Source organism: Gymnogyps californianus, chromosome 1 (assembly GCF_018139145.2).
Source record: "Gymnogyps californianus isolate 813 chromosome 1, ASM1813914v2, whole genome shotgun sequence".
In the NCBI taxonomy this organism is placed as follows: domain Eukaryota; kingdom Metazoa; phylum Chordata; class Aves; order Accipitriformes; family Cathartidae; genus Gymnogyps; species Gymnogyps californianus.
Window position 1 is genome coordinate 159,283,376 of NC_059471.1, and position 26,772 is coordinate 159,310,147.

General features: G+C 43.5%; 1 protein-coding gene across 1 annotated transcript in view; it reads right to left on the reverse strand.

The window, feature by feature from the left end:
• Positions 1 to 26,772, reverse strand: part of LARGE1 (LARGE xylosyl- and glucuronyltransferase 1) — a 293,924-nt gene that overhangs the window by 96,633 nt on the left and 170,519 nt on the right. The window contains exon 7 of the mRNA XM_050915399.1: positions 16,393 to 16,564. Coding sequence (XP_050771356.1) covers positions 16,393 to 16,564 — 172 coding nt within the window. The remainder of the gene's footprint in view (positions 1 to 16,392; positions 16,565 to 26,772) is intronic.

The window sequence follows — 26,772 nt, forward strand, 5'->3', positions numbered from 1 at the left end:
AAAGCATACGTGCTTGATAGATTGCATGTGATTAGAATGAGGGCCTTAGGCACGGAAACCTATCTATTAAATATCATTCTTTCTTTTGTCCTAGTAATATAACTATCAAACCTTAGAGTAAACTTCATTTGTTAGGTGAATGACCCATGTGTCTCATCTGCTTGGCTTTTTCACACATGTAGAGGTGAATCATCATTACACATTATTAATTGGAATGATGGACAGGTTGCCACTCCCTCCGTATTCACTCCCTGCTCATGCACTTGCTCTGCTTTACTGTCACCTAGGGAATGCAGAGGGACTGGCCAGAGGGATTAGTACATGTACTTAATTTGTGTGTTCCACCCAAGAAGACTGGCAGACATTCAGGTTTGGGGTTTTTTTAATAGCCCTCTAAAAAAATGTAATTAAACAAGTTGTGAGTTTACGGGGCAGGGGCACTGAACGTATCTGAGGGGAAGCATGTCTATAATTGCACAAGAAGGTGAACAGATTGCAGGAGAAAATGATCAATCTAAAATATTTATCGGTGGACAGCAACTCCTGACTGATATCCCCTTTTTAGTTGGGATGGGGAGTTACTATTATTTTCCTCCTCAGTATGTTCCCACCCTCTATTCTCATAGGTTTTCATTTCAGCACAGCCTACTGGCATTCCGTTCCCAGAAATGCACTTTTCCTCTGCCAAGAACAAACATGCAAAGCAGAAATGCCCCTTCTCCCAGTGTGTACCCTCTGGGAGCTGGATTTTCTAGCTCCTGGGAAGTCACAGCTTCTGCTAGTCAAGGGAGATGGGGATATGCACTTTGCTCCTCTGATGCCGCGCTCTGCCCAGATTTCTCTCAATAAATGTTTGCAAGGCAATTCAAAAAGCTCTAGGTCCTTTATCCATGGTTGGAGTACTTGAGATTAATAGAATTAAAGTCTCTTTAAATCCTGAAGAAAGAGCTCAGAGGAGACAGAAACTGTTTTTTGCTTTAACACTGTGTGAGTCATACAATGTTTAGTTTGGGTGTTTGATACATCATAGCATCTAAGCCAAAAAGACAGCTGTAGAATGAGTAGCAGGTTAACAAAGACTGGAGAAAAATAATGCAGAAAAAGCACTACATTGATGTTGAGAAGGTAGAAAAAAGTCCTCAAAATTGCAGTGTTGCCAACAAGACTTTATTACAAATCTTGTAGTATGCGGTGGGTTTTTATTCTGAAAACTCCAGTTGTGGAATCAAAAGATGACAAAAGAATATCAGCTTTCATTTTTAATTAAAACATTCCTAGCCCCCATGGGAAAAAGCTGGAAAACATGACCAAAGGGTATCCTTGGAAATCAAAACAGAAAAATAAAGAATCCAAATCTTTTATTTTAATATATTTTAGAATTTCCCCCACCATGAGTTATACCCAATTTCTGTGCACTGTTGGCCTTTCACCTCTAAATATTTCTGCCTGGTGGCAGAAACAGACAAAGAACCGTTCGGCTAAAAAAGAACTACAGATGTTTCAGAAACTGCAGCCATTCTATTTTGGCAGCAATTCATAATCAGAATTTTCTGATTATGTCCCTTGTCACATTAAAACCCATAAACTAGAACATGCACATGCTGATCCATATAATAAACTCTCTCCCCTGGAGCTCATTTACTGGGGTCAACTTTCTTACATACTGCCTCCTCAATAAAGGAATACCATAGCAAAGCAAACTGCAATTAGAAAAAAAAAAGGTGTGTGTGTGGGGTGTGTGGAAAACAGAGGTTCCAGCCAGTCAGCTTATCTGACAAGTGTGGAGAGACAGAGGTGTTTTTCTGTAGACCCACAGAATCAGTAAGTCCTATCTCTTTGCTTGATCCCCTCCTAATTAAAATCAGCAAAATTAACCTCCAATCACAGTTAGAAACTTGTCTTTTTTCCGAATATCCTAAATCCTTACTTTTTTTGGCTCTTCACCAAGATAAATCAGTGTTCACTCCTGTAGTTTCATACACAGATGATAACAACAGCATCATGAGACAGAGGAGCACGACACACCCCAACATTTCTATCAGCTATAGCTAACAAACAGTATTCTTTATGAATGAACCTTCAAAGCTTCTGCAGCAGAAAAGAAGAAAACACCGCGATATAATAATCAGGAATAGAAAATCTTAAGCAGATAGAGTCTCCACAGGGACCTTTTCAAAGAGAGAATGTATTTCATTTGTGGAATAACCCTAGGATGAGCTATGTACTGTAGTCTAACCATTAAACACTTACACAAGTCTTTCAGAAACTAACAGATGTTCCTTTTATGAGCAAAGACAAGTGCCATTCGGCCTTTTTAGACACCTATAAAAATCAGATAATTTTAAGCTATTTTAATAGCTGCCTGACAATTTTATTAATGCACTCTGCTACAATGTGATCCTGTTTCCTTCACAAAAAGACTGACTCATACCATGGAATTTTACACACACTAAGGTGCACATTGCTAATGCCTTCCTCTTGATAAGTAAGAAAAGAAAACCTATTGTACTGACCAGAAGGAACAGAAAGATCTCTGCAGGGTTTAACACAGTGTGTCAGCCCGCAGAGATCCTGTCTCAAAATGATCCGTGGAAGCTTTAATGATTTACTCAGTGTAAACTGACAGACTGAACTACAGAACCTGCCCAGAATCAATTCTGTGGCTCAAATCCTGGCTTCAACCGTAGGTGACAATGAATTTTAAATTTTAATCCTGGCAACAACTGAATATTGTACATCATCACAAGAAGAGCATACCTATAAAAAGTACAATCTTTGCATAAGAAGAGCCTAGGTCTATGACAGTTTATTAAAACAGGGCTTCACTGATAGAGCCAAATTCAGGGAAATTTATACAGCACCTGCTGACTCTGCCTGAGTCTCACCGGTGCCATCAGCATCTCACTTTCTGGCACACTAAATTTACACAAATGAAAAGTTATGCATGCATTTGATATTACAACCTTATGCACAATAGTTCTTGTAGGAATATTATTACTAAACCACCTACACAAGATGTTGAATTTTGTGATGGTTGTGATTTTTTTTGGTTTGCTCTTTTTCCTGAAGAAGCTGCAAAAATAGCATGAACCTAGATTGTTACCTCAGGCATTCTGCAGAGCAATATGCCAAAGCACCCACATACTGAGTGTTTGCAAATTTTAAGTTTGGGACTGACTATGTGCCAGTCCCTCTTCAGCTGTGGGCACTTGATCCTGCACCAAAATCGCTGCTGACCTTTTCTCGTATTTATGATGTCAGTATGGATTTTTATCATTGTTTGAGCTCCTGACACAAAGCAAACAGCTTCTATAGCATGTTTTTATTCATGCAAAATATGAATATGGGAATCTCAGTCTTCCTATCAAGCTTGCCTTTTCTTCTCCTTGGATGCTTGGTTAATGGAGGTAGGTGATTCTGCCTTATTGCCTTCATCAGCTTTCCAGAGAAGACTTACTTGCACAGATGAACACTAATTGTAGCTTATATTCTCCGCATGATTTATCTACAGGTACAGTTATTTGAAACACACTAGTTATGTACTACGCAGTCTCTATTGTTTAAAACTACTTAAAATTGCTGAGGCGATCAGCTCCAGTGCAGGTGTGTTGTGCAGCGGAGCCGGGGATCGTGGCGTACAGGCGGTTCCTGAGCTGGGGAAACCCCAGGGGAGCACAGAGACCTGCCAGGAGCCAGCAGCTCTCACCAGAGCAGCTGACGAGGCGTGGGCAGGGCCAGGAGTAATGGCGGCCACCCCCCTGCTCCCACAAAAGGTAGCCCTAGGGAGCGCTAGCGGCCAAGGCGTGGCACAGCAGGGAGGGCACCTCTTCGAAGGAGGGACATTCCACTGGCCCAGTGGAGAGACTTGAAGTCCACATAACCCAGTGTGGTGGGTTGACCCTGGCCGGATGCCAGGTGCCCACCAAAGCCGCTCTATCACTCCCCCTCCACAACTGGACAGGGGGAGAAAATAAAACGAAAGTCTCGTAGGTTGAGATAAGGGCAGTTTAATAAAGCAGAAGCAAAGGTCACGCGCAAAAGCAAAGGAAGACAAAAGATTTTATTCTCTACTTCCCATCAGCAGGCGATGTTCGGCCACTTCCCGGGAAGCAGGGTTTCAGTACGTGTAGTGGTTGCTCCGGAAGACAAACGTAAACCCATGAATGCCCCCCACTTCCTCCTCCCCCCCCTAGGTTTTATACTGAGCAGACGTCCTATGGTATGGAATATCCCTTTGGTCAGTTTGGGCCAGCTGTCCTGGCTATGTCCCCTCCCAAGATCTTGCCCACTCCCAGCCTACTGGTGGGGAGGCAATGTTGGAGAGACAGCCTTGATGCTGTGGGAGCACTGCTCAGCAGTAGCCAAAACACTGGTGTGTTATCAACACTGTTCTAGCTACCAATACAGAGCACAGCACTACGAGGGCTGCTGTGGGGAAAATTAACTCCATCTCAGCTAGACCCAATACACCCAGCAACTGGGAGCTGTTCTGTGACGATCTGCACAGGCCAAGGGCACTCATCCTACCTGACCCTCAAGGCAGAACGGTGGGCACTCGTCTGAGAGCAAAGGCTGCAGCTCCAGCTGGGGGGTCTGCACCATCTACCCCAGCGGTGGCCAATGCCTCCACCCAGACGGAGCTGCTGAAGGGAGAGGCTGCAGTGTAGACCTCAGACTGCAGGAAGTACCTAGACCTTTCTCCTGTGGCAGGGACAGGCAGCAGACCTGCCTACAAAAGGTCTGCCCAGGTGAAGGACCTCCTGCAGCAGGTGGCTGAGCTGCAGGAGGCGGTGAGAAGGCTGCTTAACATCAGGGACACTGAGAAGGAGTTAGATAGCTGGTTGCAAGCGCAGTCTGCAGTGGACCCACAGCCCAAGGCCACACAGTCAAAAACTCACCCACTGGCACACACAGAAGGGAGGGGGGCCAATAATGGAGAAGAATGGAAGCTTGCAACGGCAAGGACCTGTAGGAGGAAGGGACTTCCCCCGAAGCCTGAGGTGCCCTTGCAGAACCGCTTCATCACTCTGCAGACTGAAGAGTAAAGACTCATCATATCAGGAGAGGCACTGGAGCCGAGTAAGGCAGCCCGATCTGCTCCCCTTATAACAACCAACACAACTAAGAAAAGGTGACAGGTGATAGTAGTAGGCAACTCTCTTCTGAGAGGTACGGAAGCACCCATCTGCTGACCTGACGCACTCTCCAGAGAGGTGTGCTGCCTACCAGGGGCTCGTATCAGGGATGTCACCAAGAGACTACCAAGCCTGGTCCAGTCCATTGACTATTATCTGCTGCTGTTGTTTCACGTGGGCACCAGTGATACAGTCAGGAGCAGTCTGAGGAGTATCAAGAAGGATTACAGAGCCCTGGGAGTGGCAGTAAGGGACTCTGGAGCACAGGTAGTTTTTTCATCAGTCCTCCCGGTAAAAAGGAAGGGCTTTGAAAGGGGCAGTCAAATCTGGTGAATCAACAAATGGTTACAGGACTGGTGCCGCAGCCAGGGGTTAGGCTACTTATACCATGGGAATCGCTTTGAGAAACCTGGTCTACTAGGGGCTGATGGGGTCCATCTGTCAGAGAAGGGGAAGAGCATCTTTGGTCATAGGCTTGCCAAGCTGGTGAAGAGGGCTTTAAACTAAAGTTGCTGGGGGAGGGGAACCTCAATCCATCCCACTCCTACCAGTCTGATGCCAGTGCCAGCAACAGATGCTCAGAGCCTGGAGAGGGATCGCAGGTCAGCAGAAGAGCACCTGAAGAGCAGCACAAAGGAATTCCAGCCACTCCAGCCACTAAGTCAGCTTCATTGGGGGCCCAACTTAAATGCCTCTATGGAAATGCATGTAGCATGGGGAATAAACAAGAGGAGTTAGAGATGTGCGCGCGCCTGCAGGGCTACAATCTTACTGGCATCATGGAGACGTGGTGGGATGGCTCCTATGACTGGAGCGTTGGAATGGAAGGATACAGGCTCTTTAGGAAGGACAGGCAGGGGAAACGAGGAGGGGGTGTTGCCCTCTATGTTAATGACCAGCTGGAGTGCATGGAGCTCCATCTGGGGATGGATGAGGAGCCGACCGAGAGCCTATGGGTCAGGATTAAAGGGAGGGCAGGGACCGGCAACATTACAGTGAGGGTCTGCTACAGGCCACCCAATCAGGAAGACCAAGCGGATGAGGCCCTCTATAGACAGATAGGAGCAGCCTCACGTCACAAGCCCTGGTCCTCATGGGGGACTTCAACCTGGTATCTGTTGGAGGGAAAACACAGCGGGACATAAGCAATCCAGGAGATTCCTGGAATGCGTTGATGATAACTTCCTTCTCCAAGTGACAGAGAAGCCAGTGAGGAGAGGTGCTATGCTGGACCTTGTTCTCACCAACAAGGAGGGGCTGGTGGGGAACGTGAAGCTCAAGGGCAGCCTTGGCTGCAGTGACCATGAAATGGTGGAGTTCAAGATCCTTAGGGCAGCGAAGGGTGCACAGCAAGCTCACTACCCTGGACTTCAGGAGAGCAGACTTTGGCCTCTTCAGGGATCTGCTTGGTAGAGTACCATGGGATAAAGCCCTGGAGGGAAGAGAGGCCCAAGAAAGCTAGTTAATGTTCAAGGATCACCTCCTCCAAACTTGAGAACGATGCATCCCAACAAAGAGGAAGTCAAACAAAAACACCAGGAGGCCTGCATGGATGAACAAGGAGCTCCTGGACAAACTCAAACACAAAAAGAAAGCCGACAAAGGGTGGAAGCAAGGACAGGTAGCCTGGGAGGAATACAGAGAAATTGTCCAAGCAGCCAGGGATCAGGTTAGGAAAGCTAAAGCCCTGATAGAATTAAATCTGGCCAGGGATGTCAAGGGCAAAAAGAAAAGCTTCTATAGGTACGTCTGTGACAAAAGGAAGACTAGGGAAAATGCGGGCCCTCTCCAGAAGGAAATGGGAGACCTGGTTACCTGGGATATGGAGAAGGCTGAGGTACTCAACGACTTTTTTGCCTCAGTCTTCACTGGCAAGTGCTCCAGCCACACTGCCCAAGTTGCAGAAGGCAAAGGCAGAGACTGGGAGAATGAAGAACCACCCACTGTAGGAGAAGATCAGCTTCAAGACCTTCTAAGGAATCTGAAGGTGCACGAGTCCACGGGACCTGATGAGATGCATCCGCTGGTCCTGAGGGAACTGGCGGATGAAGTCGCTAAGCCACTATCCATCATATTTGAGAAGCCGTGGCAGTCCAGTGAAGTTCCCACTGACTGGAAAAGGGCAAACATAACCTCCATTTTTAAAAAGGGAAAAAAGGAAGACCCAGGGAACTACAGGCCCATCAGTCTCACCTCTGTGCCTGGCAAGATCATGGAGCAGATCCTCCTGGAAACTATACTAAGGCACACGGAAAATAAGGAGGTAATTGGTGACAGCCAACATGGCTTCACTAAGGGCAAATCATGCCTGATAAATTTGGTGGCCTTCTGCGATGGGGTTACAGCATTGGTGGATAAGAGAAGAGCAACTGACATCATCTACCTGGACTTGTGCAAGGCATTTGACACTATACCACACAACATCCTTGTCTCTACATTGGAGAGACATGGATTTGATGGATGGACCACTTGGCGGATAAGGAATTGGCTAGATGGTCTCACTCAAAAGAGTTGTGGTCAACAGCTCGATGTCCAAGTGGAGACCAGTGACGAGTGGCATTCCTCAGGGGGCGGTGTTGCAACCGGCATTGCTTAACATCTTTGTCGGTAATGTTGACAGTGGGACTGAGTGCACCCTCAGCAAGTCTGCCGACAACACCAAGCTGTGTGGTGCGGTTGACATGCTGGAGGGAAGGGATGCCATCCAGAGGGACTTTGACAGGTTTGAGAGGTGGGCCCGTGAGAACCTCATGAAGTTCAACAAGGCCAAGTGCAAGGTCCTGCACATGGGTTGGGGCAATCCCAATCACAAATACAGGCTGTGCGATGAATGGATTGAGAGCAGCCCTGAGGAGAAGGACTTGGGGGTGTTGGTTGATGAGAAGCTCAACATGACCTGGCAATGTGCGTTTGCAGCCCAGAAAGCCAACTGTATCCTGGGCTGCATCAAAAGAAGTGTGACCAGCAGGTCGAGGGAGGTGATTCTCTCCCTCTACTCCGCTCTCGTGAGACCCCACCTGGAGTACTGCGTTCAGCTCTGGGGCCCCCAACATAAGAAGGACATGGACCTGTTGGAGCGAGTCCAGAGGAGGGCCACGAAGATGATTAGAGGGCTGGAGCACCTCTCCTATGAAGACAGGCTGAGAGAGTTGGGGTTGTTCAGCCTGCAGAAGAGAAGGCTCTGGGGAGACCTTATAGCAGCCTTCCAGTACCTAAAGGGGGCCTAGAGGAAAGCTGGAGAGGGGCTTTTTACAAGGGCCTATAGTGATAGGAGAAGGGGTAATGGCTATAAACTGAAAGAGTGTAGATTTAGATTAGATATAAGGAATAGATTTTTCACTATGAGGGTGGTGAGGCACTGGAACAGGTTGCCCAGAGAAGTTGTGGATGCCCCATCCCTGGAAGTGTTCAAGGCCAGGTGGGATGGGGCTTCGAGCAACCTGATCTAGTGGAAGGTGTCCCTGCCCATGGCAGGGGGGTTGGAACCAGATGATTTTAAGGTCCCTTCCAACCCAAACCATTCTATGATTCTATGATTCTATGAAAATATTCATTGTATCAGCTAGCTGGATTGTGAGACTAACATGTAGTAGTAGGACATCACTGTTCAGTATAGCCTCTGAGTTACGACGTGTACTTAGAAATACTGTAATGCCCTTAGATGTGGCATTCAGCCTAACACAGAGTCCCTCAACACTGATCTCTACAGAGATTATTCAGGTCTCATTTGTGGGTTTCAGCTGTGACTCATACATAGCAACGGCCTAAAGGAACCAAGCAGACACAAGAATTGTCACCTGACACTAGGTAAAGCACAAAGATGGTCTCTTGCTATTTATATGTACAGCACTCAGCACAAAGAGGCTGTGATCCTGACTGGAACTGCAATCTGTAACACAAATAATTATGACAACTGTTATAGTCAGGTCCCAAATAAATTCACAATACCATTTACAGTGAATGCTCTTGAGAATCCATATTTAACATAAAGTAAAAATCAGAAGTTTGGAAAAAAGAACCCATATTTCAGTACCAAGAGTTTGGGTGAGCAAGAATAATAAAACAATTAGCTGATGTGGCCTTTAAAAGAACTTTAAGATTGATGGCAAAGAGCATAGCTTTGGACTGGTTCTTTTATCAGAAGAATTCACACAATTTCTGCAATAAAAGCATATTGGTTACACTAATCCTTGCTGTCTGAAACACTGTGCAGCACTTCATCCAAGAATGTGTATGATCCACAGTCCCACTCTTCTGCCCTTAGGACAGATGCTTTCTCAAGTTTAGAACTGCCAAAATCCAGTGAAAGATGAATAGAAAACATAATCAACGTCAACTAAGTCACAGAAAACATGCGTGACAGGCTATCTTCACCAGACTGGCTGCAGACTCACACCTTTGAAGTCAGTATTTTGGAGGTACATATCTGTCCTAGAGAAACAGACTGCTTATCTTTGGGAGAGTAAGAGAGAATGAGGCTAAAGCAGAAATGTCCAAATCCCAGCTGAAAAGCTGGATCTGGCTCTTGAAATTTCAAAGTTACTCGTTCGCAAAGACATATTTATGCATAGAGATTGAAGCTTGCATACAAAAGGAATAATAATTATACAACCCCCAATAACTGCTAAGAGAAATTTTTAAATGTTACATTGCTTGAGACGCTGTTTCAGGCTACCGAAGAGAGGTGTGAATTTCTCCCAAAGCCTAAGGTTGCCACTTCAAAGAAGAGACTTTCAAATAAAATCACGTATGTAGAGCCCTAATTTGTGCACTCAGTTACAGAATAGTTGGATCATTTATTGTAAGGGCGTATGCAAAGAGCTTATCAGAAAAGGGCAGAAGAGCAATAATTTACAAAGGAATCCTACTCCCTTTTTTCCATCTACAGAGTGAATGTAATAGTAGCTTTACCACCTAAAATATTAAGTTACTATGTAAGGGTCTGATCTTTTCAGCAACTCTTAAGATGACTGGAAGAAGAACCTTTGCAGAACAAGGATACTGTGTATTGCAGTTGCTATTTAAAACATACTGTGAGCCTTTCTACAGAGCAAACTGGACCTGGTTAAATGGCAAGACAATCCTGAATCTGAGTTTCTTCCAAGCGTGGTGTCCTAGAAAAAAGGAATCTGAGCTACTACTGGTCTCTCTTTGTCACTATTTTTGTTGGGAAGAAAAGTCTTCCTGGGCACAGAAAGAACTGCAGTCTCTAGGACCTTCTCTCTCTTTATCTGTGTGGCTATAATTTGGAAGAGGCTGTGCTGGACTGCCTTATCGGTTATCCTGCAGCAACCCGCAGAAGGAAGCTCTTGCCTTTCCTGCACTGATGTGAAAAATTCTTCTATTTACTCATACAACATCCTGGTGCAAGCAGGTTTATAATGGCCACTTCCAGCCAACAACTGGGTGTTTGAACATTTCTAGAAGGACAGCCTGTGGGTCTAAAGCTGCCCTCCAAGCTGGGGTTGGGGGTAGTGTCAGGTTCCTTTGGAAAGTAGATTTCCCTTCATAGGAGTTTTAATTCTCTTCTGTTCAAGTAATGTTTCAACAAATACACTAGATTGTCCCAAAGAAATCTTCATAAACTTACTTGGGACTTCTGAGGGAGAAACAAGGAGGGGATTAAAACATTAGTTTAAAAACAGATCCTTTAGAGGAATATTTGGGGCTAATGACATGAGACATCCTTTGAATCTTTTGTAATGTTGGCAGGAGAAATAAAAAGACAGGACAAATTGAGAATCACCATATGATTTAAACCAATCTTTTACAAAGCAGTAAAAGAGCTACAGTATCTCTCCAACTTATTTGCCCTTGCTTTCCAGGATGATCCGCTTCCATTGAGTCATAGAATCATTTAGGTTGGAAAAGACCTTTAAGATCATCAAGTCCAACTGTTAACCTAACACTGCCTAGTCCACCACTAAACCACATCCCTAAACACCACATCTACATGTCTTTTAAATACCTCCAGGGATGGTGATTCAACCACTTCCCTGGGCAGCCTGTTCCAATGCTTGGCAACCCTTTCGGTGACGAAATTTTTCCTAATATCCAATCTAAACCTCCCCTGGCGCAACTTGAGGCCGTTTCCTCTCGTCCTATTATTGTTACTTGGGAGAAGAGACTGACACCCACCTCGCTACAACCTCCTTTCAGGTAGTTGTAGAGAGCCATAAGGTCTCCCCTGAGCCTCCTTTTCTCCAGGCTGAATAACCCCAGTTCCCTCAGCCCCTCCTCCTAAGACTTGTGCTCTAGGCCCTTCACCAGCTTCGTTGCCCTTCTTTGGACATGCTCCAGCACCTCAATGTCTTTCTTGTAGTGAGGGGCCCAAAACCAAACACAGTATTCGAGGTGCGGCCTCAGCAGTGCCGAGTACAGGGGAGTGATCGCTTCCCTAGTCCTGCTGGCCACGCTATTTCTGATACAAGCCAGGATGCTATTGGCCTTCTTGGCCACCTGGGCACACTGCTGGCTCATATTCAGCCAGCTGTTGACCAACACCCCCAGGTCCTTTTCTGCCAGGCAGCTTTCCAGCCACTCTTCCCCAAGCCTGTAGTGTTGCATAGGGTTGTTGTGACCCAAGTGCAGGACCCAGCACTTAGCCTTGTTGAACCTCACACAATTGGCCTCGGCCTATTGATCCAGCCTGTCCAGATCCCTCTATAGAGCCTTCCTACCCTCAAGCAGATCAACACTCTACCCAACTTGGTGTTATCTGCAAACTTACTGAGGGTACACTCGATCCCCTCGTCCAGATGGTTGATAAAGATGTTAAACAGAACTGGCCCCAATACTGAGCCCTGGGGAACACCACTTGTGACTGGCCACCAACTGGATTTAACTCCATTCGCCACCACTCTTTGGGCTGGCCATCCAGCCAGTTTTTTACCCAGCGAAGAGTATGTCCGTCCAAGCCATGAGCAGCCAGTTTCTCCAGGAGAATGCTGTGGGAAAAGGTGTCAAAGGCTTTACTAAAGTCTAGGTAGACAACATCCACAGCCTTTTCCTCATCCACTAAGCGGGTCACCTTGTCACAGAAGGAGATCAGGTTAGTCAAGCAGGTCCTGCCTTTCACAAACCCATGCTGACTGGGCCTGATCACCTGGCTGTTCTGTACGTGCCATGTGATAGCACTCGAGATGATCTGCTCCATAACCTTCACTGGCACCAAGGTCAGACTGACAGGCCTGTAGTTCCTCTGATCCTCCTGCTGGCCCTTCTTGTAGATGGACGTCACATTTGCTAACTTCCAGTCAACTGGGACCTCCCTGGTTAGCCAGAACTGCTGATAAATGATGGAAAGTGGCTTGGTAAGCACTTCTGCCAGCTCCCTCAGTACTCTTGTGTGGATCCCATCCGGCCCCATACACTTGTGTGTGTCTAAGTGGTGTAGCAGGTCGCTAACCATTTCCCCTTGGATTATGGGGGTTTCATTCTGCTCCCCGTCCCTGTCTTCCGGCTCAGGGGTCTGGGTACCCAGAGAACAACCGGTCTTACTGTTAAAGACTGAGGCAAAGAAGGCATTAATTACCTCAGCCTTTTCCTCATCCTTTGTCCCTGTGTTTCCCCCTGCATCCAATAAAGGATGGAGATTCTCCTTAGCCCTCCTTTTGTTGCTAATGTATTTATAGAAACATTTTTTATTGTCTTTTACAGCAGTAGCCAGATTAAGTTCTAGTTGGGCTTTGGCCCTTCTAATTTTCTCCCTGCATAACCTCATGATATTCTTGTAGTCCTCCTGAGTTACCTGCCCCTTCTTCCAAAGGTCATAAACTCTCTTTTTTTTCTGAGTTCCAGCCAAAGCTCTCTGTTCAGCCAGGCCAGTCTTCTTCCCTGCTGGCTCGTCTTTCGGCACATGGTGATGGCCTGCTTCTGTGCCTTTAAGATTTCCTTCTTGAAGAGTGTCCAGCCTTCCTGGACACCTTTGCCCTTCAGGACTGCCTCCCCAGGGACTCTGTCAACCAGGCTCCTAAACAGGCCACAGTCTGCCCTCCAGAAGTCCAAGGTGGCAGTTCTGCTAACCCCTCTCCTTACTTCTCTGACAATTGAAAAGTCTATCATTTTGTGATCACTGTGCCCAAGACAGCCTCCAGCCACCACATCACCCACAAGTCCTTCTCTGCTTGCAAACAACAGGTCTAGCAGGGTGCCTTCCATAGTTGGCTTACTCACCAGCTGTGTCAGGAAGTTCTCTTCCACACACTCTAGGAACCTCCTAGACTGTTTCCTCTCTGCTGTATTGTATTTCCAGCAGACACCTGGTAAGTTGAAGTCCCGCACGAGAACAAGGGCTAGTGACTGTGAGACTTCTCCCAGCTGCTTATAGACTATTTCATCTGCCTCTTCATCCTGGTTGGGTGGTCTCTAACAGACTCCCACCATGGTATCTGCCTTGTTGGCCTTCCCCCTGATTCTCACCCATAAACACTCAACCCTATCATCACCATCATCAAGCTCATCTTTGCCTAATGTGACTGCACCCTATGATACAGGCTGGAGAACAAGTTTGTGCTTGGACATTTTCATTTCTCTCTCCTCCCTAACATTTAGGATCACTATTTTGGGTGTACATGCCTTCCAAAGTCCTCTCCTACTCTCCTCAACTCCTGGGGCTATGGGATGGTCTCATTAATTCTTTCTTTGTGCATGACTGTCTGGGAGATGAGCAGATGTAGACACTGACAAATTTATTGCCAGGATTAAAAAATTGTGGAGAAGCAGGTGGTCAGCCGGAATTAAAAAGACAGACCGGACAACTTACAAAATCATACATTTGGGAGTTGTGACACTGTCGTGATTTAACCCCAGCCAGCAACTAAGTACCATGCAGCCGCTCACCCCTTCCCACTCCCAGTGGGATGGGGAGGAGGATCGGGGAAAAAAAGTAAAACTCGTGGGTTGAGATAAGAGCAGTTTAATAACTGAAGTAACATAAATTATAATACTAACTAATAATAACAAAAACATAATAATAATAATAATAGTAATGAAAAGGAATATAACAAAAAAAAAAAAGAGGTAAATAAAACCCAAGAAAAGACAAGTGATGCACAATGCAATTGCTCACCACCCGCTGACCGATGCCAGAGCAGTGATCTGCCCCTCCCGGCCAACTCCCCCCTGTTTATATACTGAGCATGATGTTCCATGGTATGGAATACCCCTTTGGCTAGTTTGGGTCAGTTGTCCTGGCTATGCTCCTTCCCAGGTTCTTGTACACCTGCTTGCTGGCAGAGCATGGGAAACTGAAAAATCCTTAACTGAGGATAAGCGCTACTTAGCAACAACTAAAACATCAGCGTGTTATCGACATTATTATCACCCTAAATCCAAAACCCAGCACTGTACCAGCTACTAAGAAGAAAATTAACTCTATCCCAGCTGAAACCAGGACAGATATGTATGTTATGAGGGCTGGCAGTAGCACAGGAATTCTGTCTCCATGTGTAAGTTAGAGCTTTTCACAGCTTTAATCAGCTGAACAACCTTGCCTAGCTCTATGGAGACTGACTTACACCCACTTTTTTACTTCCCGTAATTATCCTTCTCCATGTTTCCGTATTTTCTGTCTGGTTTTTTTTCAGTCTTAGGCCTGCCTCTGCTCCATATTCCTTTCTTTACAAGCAGTCTTTATGCTTGGTTTCTTTCCCCAGTAAAAAGCAAGGGACCTTCATTGAAACTACGGCAGAAAATATAAGTAAGGAGATGATCCCCCTCATTGTCTCAATTCAGATTTTGCTGTCTTTGACCATGCAGTGCTCTATGCCCAAGTTCAATTTATACACATTTCTTTACCTGCTACATCATGCTAATACACCATATTCAGTAAAATATTACTATTAATGGGACAGTAGCACACAGTGAGACAGTACAATAGCACAGCATTACTCCCTATGCATACATTTATGTAAATTATGGTTGTCAAGGTATATGTTTATATGAAACTCAAGGTTCAGTGTAGGGAAAGGCTTAGTGAAGAGGTTTGAACAATACCTGAAGAGGAGGAAAAACTTTATATTCCTTAATGAAGCAAGTTCGTGAATAGTTCAGTGATGTTAGAAGGTGATTGCTTCGGGCCTGCTGAAGGGACATCAGTGTATCCAGAGAAGGGAAAAGAAACAAATGCAGGGAGAAGCAAGCACTAGAACCCAGTCCTTGACTGTAGAGTTGAAGATAATAGGTGCTGCCCGTTAGCTGGGTACTGGGAAAGGCAAAGAGGCCTTGTGGATTTCAGCATGGGATAAGTACAGTAAATGTGCTCTCTTTTCTGTCACCTTTCTAATGGAGTGGTGTATTTTGGCTTCTGTAAATAACTACTCCCATTTGCTTAGGCTGACTTTGCTTGAGGTGGTTTTAAGAGAGCTGATGATATGCATCAAGGTTACACTTTTACAGGGCTGTAAACCTTCAAACCAGGATACTGGAATGCCTCTGCACTTACCAGCACTGCAATACATATTCTGAGGGCAAGAGGAGAACAATAGGGCACGTCTCTGACTCTGAAAAGCTGGCAACACTGGAGCCTGGGAGAATTAAATGGTTTTAGCGGTGTGTTAGCCAGGAAAGTGCTCTGGTTTGTGGCAGGGTAGTGGGGAACTTTTTTGTGATCATCTCCTTACAGTTACACTGAAAATCTTCTTTCTTGGTCAAACTATCAAGAAAATTTTCAAGGAGCTGTGGGAAATGGGGGTAGGTAGAGACAACTACTTTAGGTGGATACTTCAAATCTGGAACCCTTTATCAACTCATTAAGAGGAGCAGGCAGTAACTCATTTCTATTCCCATGTATAACTCTGCCCCCTTCATCCTCCTCCCTGGTCCAAGTATGATCCTAACTTCATTCATTTTCAGTGGTAACATGGAGAAGTTATATTGAAAGTAATAATTAGGTTTTCTTAATAAAAAGTAATATAAAACAAGTTCTTCCAAGTATTGAATACCAACAGGTACTTGAATGGTACATCACTACAGCATCCTCATAATTCTTTATCATCTACTGTATTGTCAAGCTCTCACCGTTCCAAATAATTAGACCAATAAAACAAACTACATAGATAATCAGTGTTGTCAATCATTCTATATGGAACATCGTTGAGGAAAGAGCTCACAAATAGAACAATTACATTCAAACACCAAAAATCAAAAGAGTGAAAACATTTAACAAATCTCAGATAGCCCTTTTACCCCCGCTGTACTGTGCTTTACCATTCTTCCTTCCCCTCAAATAAAGACAGTAAAAAAATCGTTAGAATACCTTTGAACTTGTGAAAGACGGCCCATAGCTCAGCAATGTCAGTGGCAAATGTTATGTCTGTGTCGAGGACAATGACTCGCTCGAGATTGGAAGGTAGCGTCTTAGTCAGAACCAACTTCATCAGCCCGTAAATCCCAGAGTAGTGTTTGTTGGGGATCCAAGACACTTCCGACTGACAAGAAATGGGAAGTGGGAAAGAGGAAGAAAAAATAATCTTCATTAGAGAGAGAAACTCTTCCTGACACTAGTTTCTTGCAACAGTGGAAGATGTCTGAGGTGGAAACAGTCATCTAAAGTCGTGCTTTTAAATTAACTCCAGAAGCTCTGAAATATGCTAAAGTTTCTGAAAGCTTGAAAAAAAAAGTTCTTTGAGGCAACCACTTTACACAATATAAGTAAAATTAGTTGAGCCTTTCCAACCTGGTACAATCCATTCTGAGACATCCATCTATCCTGACAAAACTGAAAAATATTTTTAATCCAAAACTTCAGGTGTATTGTACATTGCTTTCATGTTCAAATGAAACAAAAACTTTTGTGTTTGCCACTCCCAGAATTTTCTGACTCTGAAGTAGAAGTCACAAACATAATTTTTTACCTTTTATTTCTTATAGATTTGGAGGTCAGAACTTCAAAAGGCCAGTCACTTGGAACAATGGGCCAGAAAATTGCAAAAAATTTGTTTCTTACAAACTCAAGTTTTCCTTAAGCCTTACATCTTTAACTTATAACTACTGACATCACACAGACATGCTCAAAAGTGGAGAAAGTGGGAGAACATTTTTAGCCACATTTTTTGTTTGTTATATATTGAAGAGGCAAACCCAAACATTTACATTTCTTCAGTAAGGGCTAAACAAAACATTTCTACAGCTTCTAAAAAAAGTTGGGAGACTAAACTCAGTATTTCATTGTGCTACTGGCACTAGGATGTTCCATGAGCTATGTTTAATTTTCTTTCTGTGAGACTCAAGTTCTCAAATATCAAAAGTCACTGCTGAAAGTGGGATATAGAAGTTTTTCAAAAGTTCCCAGTGCCCTGTCTGAAACTACTCTTGTTTAATGTTTTAAAGGGCAGGCACTATGATTCTCAGATTTTAAGTTTTCCCCTGAGTCATGCTCCCATTAACTTCAATTAGTATTTTGTCTATAGGGGACCTGAGTGAGACAGATTTCAGAATTTGTCCTGGCATGTTATACTTCGGAGAAAGTAGGCAGAAACTAAGTGCATTCATAAAACTGAGAAGATTTATTCTGTTGTTTAACTGTCTCATATCTATTCACTGGCATTGTAAAGTTTATTATGTGAAACAGCTTTTGCACAGAAGAGCTCATTTCCTCCAAAATCCTTCAAGAAAACCTTTCCATAAGAGAATGGGTTCCTAAACTTTATTTGGAAGTTGCAAGAGTGGTTGAAGAAAGGCTAATAAGAGCTGCTTAGAGCACGTTTCTTTTTGAATATAAAGTAACAAGGCCTCTGCTGATGTAAGCTGACCTGCTCTTTTCCCTTTAAAATGGCACACAATTTTCTTCTGTATTCTCAGGGTTCCTGTACCAGGGCAGAGCTTTTCCTCACTGCTAAGTTCATTAAAAAGACTGAGGGTAGTAGAGCAAACCTTTAAGGAGAAAGGCAAAATTTTAAAGGGAAAGGCAGGAAAAGCAGGTTATCTTAAAACAACCCCAAAACAGGAAGCGCAAACTGAAGTGTGAAGTTTTGTTTGTTTTTTTGAAAAGCACCTCATCCTGGCAATCCATTTGTGTGTTCCCTTGTCTGTGCATATAATTCATATGTAATCACTTGCATATGCAATGTGGCTGGCACTGTCACCTACACATGTCTATGTATTATTTACTTGTGCTCTCTATAGGATTTGCACTGTAGAATGCCAGAAATAACACAAGCAAGGATTGCTAGGATGCTGGTATAAACCATTCCCAGAGAGGGAAGTAACACACAGCATAGTTTAATTTATGGGTCTAAAGAGCCATCTATCCTATTTAATTCTTTCTTGCTTGCTGTCTCTCTAATTTGTATGGTGCTTAGAAGAGAAATCTAGTTTTTGTCTCCCAGACACATGCCAATATTAAGTCTCTACTTATAAAAAAATGAACCTCAATCCTCTCCAGAAATGTCTTCTATGTGTGTAACAGAGATAATTTCAAATCCACACCCTCAAAACTCTATTTGTGGTCCTAGCTCTCCCACATGATGGCCCTAGGAATGAACCATCACACCAAGGTGTCAGCAAAGCAGTATTTACCCTGCTTCCCCAAACTCTGCATATCATTCTGAATCTGCCACTTGACATCCTTGTGCTAGACCAGCCATGGAGATCAGCTCTCTAGTCATACTGACATGGTAAAAGAGTTAAAGTAATTTTACAGACTTGAGCTTGCTTTTATTATTACCCATCCCTATGTTACTAATTTTGGACGGCATGCCCTTCATTTTATTAGTCCAAATGCAACAGTGCTCCAGAATAACTCCTAATATGCTCATGCAAATAAGCCCAAAAAGGCAGGGGTTCAGATGTTGCATGAGTAGCCTGAGACAAGCAGGGAAGGTAAAAGGTGGCTGGAAAAGTAAGTCACCTTCAAGGGGCCATTACTTTCTTTGCTCTCAGGATTCCCAATATCTAACACCACTGCCACGTGTCACTGCAGGGAGGAGATCCTTGCCTGGCAGTTCCTTCCAGTCTGGCACACAGAAGCCAAAAGCCTGTCATCCTGAAGCCTGATGTCTGAAAGGATCGCTTTTAAAAATGAAAGGAGCAGTCCCTATTCCAAATGGTCCATCACAGCTGGCTAGCACGTGTTTGATGTGAGCATATGTTGAAGCTTGAACTGTCAATCGGTTCAATGTATCTGAAGTTTTCTCTCCTCTGATGAAGAGTTGACTAAGACATAAACAGGGGTCCTAATTAGTCCCCAGCATAATTTCTTCATGGCTTTGCTAGTCATGAATAATGTAACTGTTCCAAATTCATGCCAAGGAAAACTCCTTACACTACACAACAGCACTGTGAAGGCTCACTCTCTCTGGGTATTACATATAGTCTTACTAAAGAAATACAAGAACACTATGGTTGAATAGGTGCTTAGTAGTTAAGAAGTGCCAGTCAGAGATAATTAAGGTGGCGTTAGCACAAACTCTTGCAAAATTCTGCAACCTCCAAGCTGTCCACTTTGATATAACTGGTAACATTTAGCCATTTCATTTATCTAAATATTGTCTAAATATTTTCTGTAAGTCTTAATACATGGGTTTTTTCTCTAGCATAGTTAAAATGGCCCATATATGGAATGTTTGTGAATCATTTGCTTTACAAGCTAGATCAGAGTTGCCTTCAGAGAACAAATATTCCTAGAAGATAAGGCAGGAACAGAAAAAAATAAGTTAGTAAAAAAGGCAAGTGAAACAAAATAGTGTGACATACTTTGCCATTTGTATAACTCTCAGTTCAGCAGAAATAGCACACCTCGGATCTCTAGCTCTCAAGATCTGGATTTTTGTTCATGAGAGGAGAGCAAAGAAAGGCACTTAGCTGGTGCCGACAGTGATTTTAAGTAAGCTAAGTGAAATAATATCTTCTCACTAAAGATCTTTCACCAGAACCATCTTTATTCTTTCCATAATTGAAGACTGAAAATACACTAAATTATCTAAATTATTCGGTGCTTCTGGCTATGAATATGGAAATTACATGCCCATGAGCCTGGATGCTGTACACAACTGATCACTCTGGTAAATGCCAGAGAAGCGGAAGCAACAGTCTCCATGTCCGGTGATACTTTACCAGCAAGTTGTCTTCCCTAACTATGCTCTGACTATCTCTGGGAAAAGCTGGCTAAAACACAGTGGCTGTACATAGCCTAATGCAGCTTTCTCACAGCTGCTACCACTGTATAAACGTTCATTAGAGTTAGCAGAAGTGCCATTTTTAAGGAGAGAAGTCTAATACAGACATACAGCTTAAAATCAAGCGTCCCTGTTTCTATGACGGAGAGATGGGAAAACGGTTGCTCCTTCTCTGTTTGTGAATGAACTGTATAGTGACTATATTCCCAAGTATTTAGGTATTTTTATTCTTAAAAACACTTGAGTCTGGTTGCCCACATATTGACATCAAAGAGCACAACTTTTCTACCGAGTCACCACAAATATATTCGGCCAGCCTTCGACTCTTATACTGTACTTCTTTAGGGAATTATAGTCATTTTTTTTTTTCCCTAAGTATGTTATTTTCTTCCCCGCAAACAGGTGACGGGGAAATTTGCCCAGGCTTCGCAGGTGACTACTGATTGCTCTGTAGCTGTAAGTGAAACCTGTACATGGGCAGGTGTCTTGAGCCTCTTTGAAAGGGATGGAGACTTGGTCTTGTAGACTTAGCAGAGAGCAAATTTGGAAAACACTACCAACATGAACAGAATGACAGCAGGAACAGTGACCAAAAGGAAAGGAAAAACAACTTATGGGTGCCTGTATTGTGTCAGATCAAAAGTCCATTGAGCTCAGTAGCCGGCATCTGATAGTGGATGGTGGCAGGTGCCTGCTGAAGAATATAAAACCAGGGAAGTTCTACAGCCATACGGCCCCCATATATACTCCCATCCTCTGGCAATTTGCACCAAATTTTGGAGCTAGAGGTGGTATTTTTTTCGTTAACAGCTTTTGATGGATTTTTCATCCGTGAATTTGGTTGATTTTTGAAGTCCTGTAAGTTTTTAGCAACCACAACATTCTGCAGCAGAGTGCCACAGCCTATTTACAACTCCTGTTTGTTTGGACCCAGCTATCCACCAATTTAATTTGGGTCACATTCGTTTTCACAGAACTACCAGAACAGCAAACCCGTTTCCCTGAGTAGTCGTGGATAATTCAGAACCCATCACTGTACACATAAAGTTAGGATTCTTTTTTCTCATGTGTCTTACTCTGCATTTATTAACAGCTGCCACCTGATCCTCATTGGGGTAAAGACAAAGAAAAGAGCTCTTAGAAAGATGAATGTGGAAAGCAGGGTGCAGTGATGGGTGCCAGTCATGAGCATAAATGTGGAAAAGAACAGGGCAAGTGCTCTGGTTGAGCAAGGAGAAAAATGCACTTTGAAGTTATGTGCAAGGATGACATACAGCTTCGTATTTGCTAAAAGCCCAATTAATTAAATCCAATTATTATTACATTTCTATTTAAACCTTATGCTCTTAAAGGTCATCAGTCTTACAGGCTAAGATACTTTGTCTGCAAATATGATTTTGCTGCACTCACCCTTCTCTTTGCTACATTACTAAAATTATGATAAACAGAGCAGTAAGGTGAAGCACAAGAAGAGCGATAATGTATTTGCTGTCTTACCTTAGTGCTGGTTTATATATACACAGACTGGAGCATAGAAACAGTAGCAAGCATAGAAGCAGAGGAAAGCCAAACTAAAATTCTGTAGGACTGTACATGTTTCTCTCATTACTTACCATCTTCCCTGAAGTACTGGAGGTCGACAGAAAACCTAACAAGCTGGCTTGCTATGTGCTTCTTGGATTGGGAGGGGGTATATAATAGTACCATTAAACAAAGCACTCAAGACTTTTAGCTAGACAACTACATAAACCTGAGACTACATTTCCTTTCTAAATGCAGCCTTTCCCCAGTTAACCAGATCTGATTATCTCCCTACCAGAAGAAAATCTATCCTGACTTTTCCTGATGAATAGGTTGCAGTCCATACAGCATCACAGAATCACAGAATGTTTGAGGTTGGAAGGGACCTCTGGAGGTCATCTGGTCCAACCTTCCCCTGCTCAAGCACTGCCACCTAGAGCCAGTTGCTCAGGACCGTGTTCAGATGACTTTTGAATATATGCAAGGACAGGGACTCCACAATCTCCCTGGGCAACCTGTGCCAGTGCTCGGTCACCCTCACAGTAAAAAAGTGTTTCCTGAATGTTCAGAGGGAATCTCCTGTGTTTCAGTTTGTGCCCACTGCCCCTTGTCCTGTCACTGGGCACCTCTGAAAAGAGCCTGGCTCCGTCTTCTTTGCATCCTCCCTTCAGGTATTTATATACATTGATAAGATCCCCCTGACCCTTCTCTTCTCCAGGCTGAACAGTCCCAGCTCTCTCAGCCTTTCCTCGCATGTGAGATGCTCCAGTCCCTTCCTCATCTTTGTGGCACTTGGCTGGACTCTTTCCAGTGTGTCCATGTCTCTCTTGTACTGAGCGGCCCAGAACTGGACCCAGCACTCCCGGTGTGGCTTCACCAGTGCTGAGTAGAGGGCAAGGATCACCTCCCTCAACCGGCTGGCAATACTTTGTCAAATGCAGCCAAAGATACCATTAGCCTTCTTTGTCATGAGGGCACATTGCTGGCTTATGTTCAACCTGGTGTCCACTGGGACCGCCAGGTCCTTTTCTCCCAAGCTGCTTTCCAGCTGGGTGGCCCTCAGCATGTACTGGTGCATGGGGTAGTTCCCAGGTGCAAGACTTCGCACTTCTCCTTGTTGAACTTCATGAAGTTCCTGTCAGACCCTCGTGTCTGCTGAATAATATTTTTTTTTCATTTTCCAAACAGAATTCCTCACAGTCCCACAGAATATATAGCACTGTAGCACCCCCTGAGCTACAAAAAGTGCTTCCTGTTCAGCATGGTAAGATGAGGGAAGTTTAGCTGATGAAGTGTTTTCCCTGGCAGCATGTCCTTAAACATTTTACACTGGAAAAATGCAACCTTCAATACTGTATTGATTTTCTCACTACATTCACTGCATCTTCCTAGATATGCTTGGAAAAAAAATCAATCATCAAAATAATCCTCAGCTATGACATAATATCCCCATACCCACTCCAAATAAAAGGCACCCTTTCTGCTCAGCTGACTTCACAAAAGCACCACTAAGGCCAGTATCTTGCAACAGCCTGATGGTCAGACTGGCTGGATTGATGCACCAGGCTGAGAAACAGCAAGCCTGGAGGCAGAAGATGCCACTTGCATGCACCCCTCTCAGAGGTGGGCTAATAATTGGGATCAAGTAGAACCAAATCTCACCACCACCCAGACTTAACGGCTGCAGATTCACTGCGGTGGGGAAACAGCCAGCAGCAAATAGGAGGAGTCAGAAAACAGAAAAGGCTGGCCAAAGTTGAAAAGGCAGTCTGCAGGTAATTCTGCCTCCCTAGAGCTTTCATGCCAGGTTTTGCTAAAAAAAATATCTGGCATCTAGAATATACTGATTGAAATAAAGAGAAATGTGAATTAGGCTTTGTAATGAATGACTTGATGGAAACCTAGATATCCAAAGTATTCAGCATCTACTTGCTCTCACCAACTTCAACATAGGCACCGTCTTCCTGAAGATTATCAGCCAGGTGATAAACTAACTTCAGGATCTTAAAAAAAAAACAAACAAAGCAACACAAAACAAAACTTCCAGGCCACAGCACAATCATAAAGAGTGCTGTAGATCTGCACAAATTGTAGCTGAATTGTTCTGAATTGTATCTGACAGTGATCTGAAAACCAGTGCAATCTACATAGTGCAAGAACTTACACCTGGAGGGATTTCTGTGAAGGAGCACCAGCCAAATTCTTTGGTAGCTGCTGGCTTCAGGCAGCCCTTACAAATGGCCCAGGCATGGGAAACAGCCCTGGAAATTCTGGTGTGTGAATCAGATAACAATAAAAATGGTTATTTCCTCACACTGGATAAATAACTTCCTAGACACAGTTGATAACTTGTTTTCACAGCTTTTTCATTACTTGTTTAGTGCTTTGCTGCTTCTGTGAACACTAGCAGTAGCAAGATTTTTTTTTTTTTTTTAAATCATGTGACCTTTATTTAAGACAAAGCTAATAGAACTGGGGCTTTTATGTTGTTTCTAAACTGGAGGAAAATACTGTCACCATTTTAATGACAATCATATTATTAAGTTTTTTTGCAACGCAAAGCATAAAAAGAGGGGGAAAACAAACAGTATCGTATTGATGGCACAGGACAGGAACTTTTCTTGATGCACAGTTATTCTCATCACTGTTCTCATCTCACACAGGGAGAACTTCATCCTGCTGTGAATTTTTGCCATACCTCTTCTCACATTCATGAAAATTGAGTCACAATTCCAGCAGCACTAGCACAGATCAGGGTTAGTTTCAGGATAATCTTTCCCATTTCACATTGACCATACCTTACAATATCTAAACTCTTTGCAGGGACATCTGGCTGATCCCCTTTCTCACTCTCTTGCTTCCAGGAGAGCAATATCAACATCTTGTTGCTGAGATTGGGTTAACTGAATCATTGAGAAAGGAAGGGAATAGTAGGTTAACGTTTAAATATGGGGAACATTCATGCCTGTCTTTAGCACACTGTACTTCTTTTTTACAGATAATAATAAAAAAAAGAATCACAAGCAAGAGAGACCAATTGCAAGTGACCAAAGAGCCTGGGAGGAAGAAGGTGACTGTCACATGTAATAGTTTCCTCAGGAGGAATGCCAAAAGGAATATCCTTGCATCTCACCTTTGGAAAATCACTGCCTTTGATCCATCCTTGTCAGGCATCCAGCAAACATTAACAGAAGAGCCTTATTTAAATGAAAACACACTATTCTGTTAATGTTTGCTGGATAACTTGTAACTTCAACCTTGAATTTAATTTTTTCCTGGGTGATTCACAGGTTTCGACTATACTGATATTCCCCCTCATAACAGGTCCTTACTATTTATATGAATGGTTGTCAAGGAAACCAGGAATCCAGCAAAGCTGGGTAACTTTTCTAGATTCAGAATTTCTGGTGCCTGAGTATTTAAAGAAATAATCATAATTCACACTGAGAAACAAGTGTAAGGAGATGTGAATTTATACATTTTTGTTAAAATTATTTTTCTATTTCTGCTGGCCTTTGCTGCTGTTGTTCTTACTCATCACAGAAGCACTGGTGACTTTAATAGAATTCTGCCTCATCTCTCGCTTTATGAACAGATGATATCTTCCACACATACATGCAACAAGTCTGGATACAAATAGCGGTGAGCAAAAAGGTTGAGATAGAAATGGATGATTATCTGAACCTCTGGGTCCTGGATAATGTAGAGCAAATGCAGAAACCATGGAGCAAGCCACAACTGGAAAGGAAGATTAGATATTAAAAAGGCAGAACAAACAAAACCTCCCAAATCAGCATACAGCAAAGGAGAATAACTGCAAATTAATTCTCATCTCTGTAGCAAAATCTGTATCATAGTCTGACTGATGCTGATGCTTGGGTTTTTTTTTTTTCTTTCTTTCCAAATCTCTAACCAATACACACATACACACAAAAGGCAGACAAGTGGGAAAAACCTGATTTAAGAATGCTTCTTCAAAACAACTTCCTTAATAACAAAATTAACTGAGGGTGCCAAGAGTTAAGCCACGCTCTGTGTTTGGAACCAACATGCTTTATATGGATGAAACTGCAGACTGTTATATAAAGTACAATGGATGCTTTTTCGTCTCTGCCATTTAGGTAACAAGACATTCAGCCATACAGCTTCTTCAGAAAAGAAATGACCAAAAGATAATCCACCTCCTCAGATCTTTGAGGATTATCTCCTTCCCCTTAGTTCTTTGGCTGGCTTTCCTCCACAAGGTTTCCATTCCTCCCTTCTTGCTTAGCCCCACCAAACTCAAACAGCCAGTTTCCATTTGACTCTGAGTCCTTTTCTTTACTCTCATTTGAGGCATTCGTAACTTTCTCCACTGTTTCTTGCTATCTCCAAAATGCTGAATGCCCTCTTTGTTTTTCTCTATTCATTTGTGCAAGATGAGACTGCAGAATAGAAAAGTCAAGTCTGGCCAGTCTCAGTTTGTGCCGTTTCTTGTTCCTTTGGGGCCTTTGGCCTCAACTGTTTTCAGTGTGGCAGTCAAGGGTGGAGGACCTACAAGAGTCAGAGCATCCTCAGAGAGGTCAGTGAGAATAAACCAAACACCAGGCTCCCAGTCCTACCTCTCCAGCAGAGGCAAAAGTGCAAGTCTTCCCTAGAAGATAAGATAAAGCCTTTTTTTTCTTTTCCTTCCTGTCAGTGAATGAGTGAAAAGAGACACACAAGCTGGACTAGATAAAATGGCAGGAAGCCAGAGCTTTCTGCTAAAAGCTGACTGACAGGTAGATCTGGCTAGAATTTGGCCAGTGGTCAAAAGCAGCTCATGGCTGCCCTTCTCACTTCACCTGTATGGAAAGATAAGAAAGATCAATTGCAAGCTTTAATTGCTAGTGAACTCAATCAACAAGCTCTTTGTACTAATCCATCAGGGAAGACACGAATCCATGAAAATATTATCATTGCCAGCTTTTTAATTTTAGTAACTATGCAAATACGTGCACATTAGGTGCAGCCATTATAAG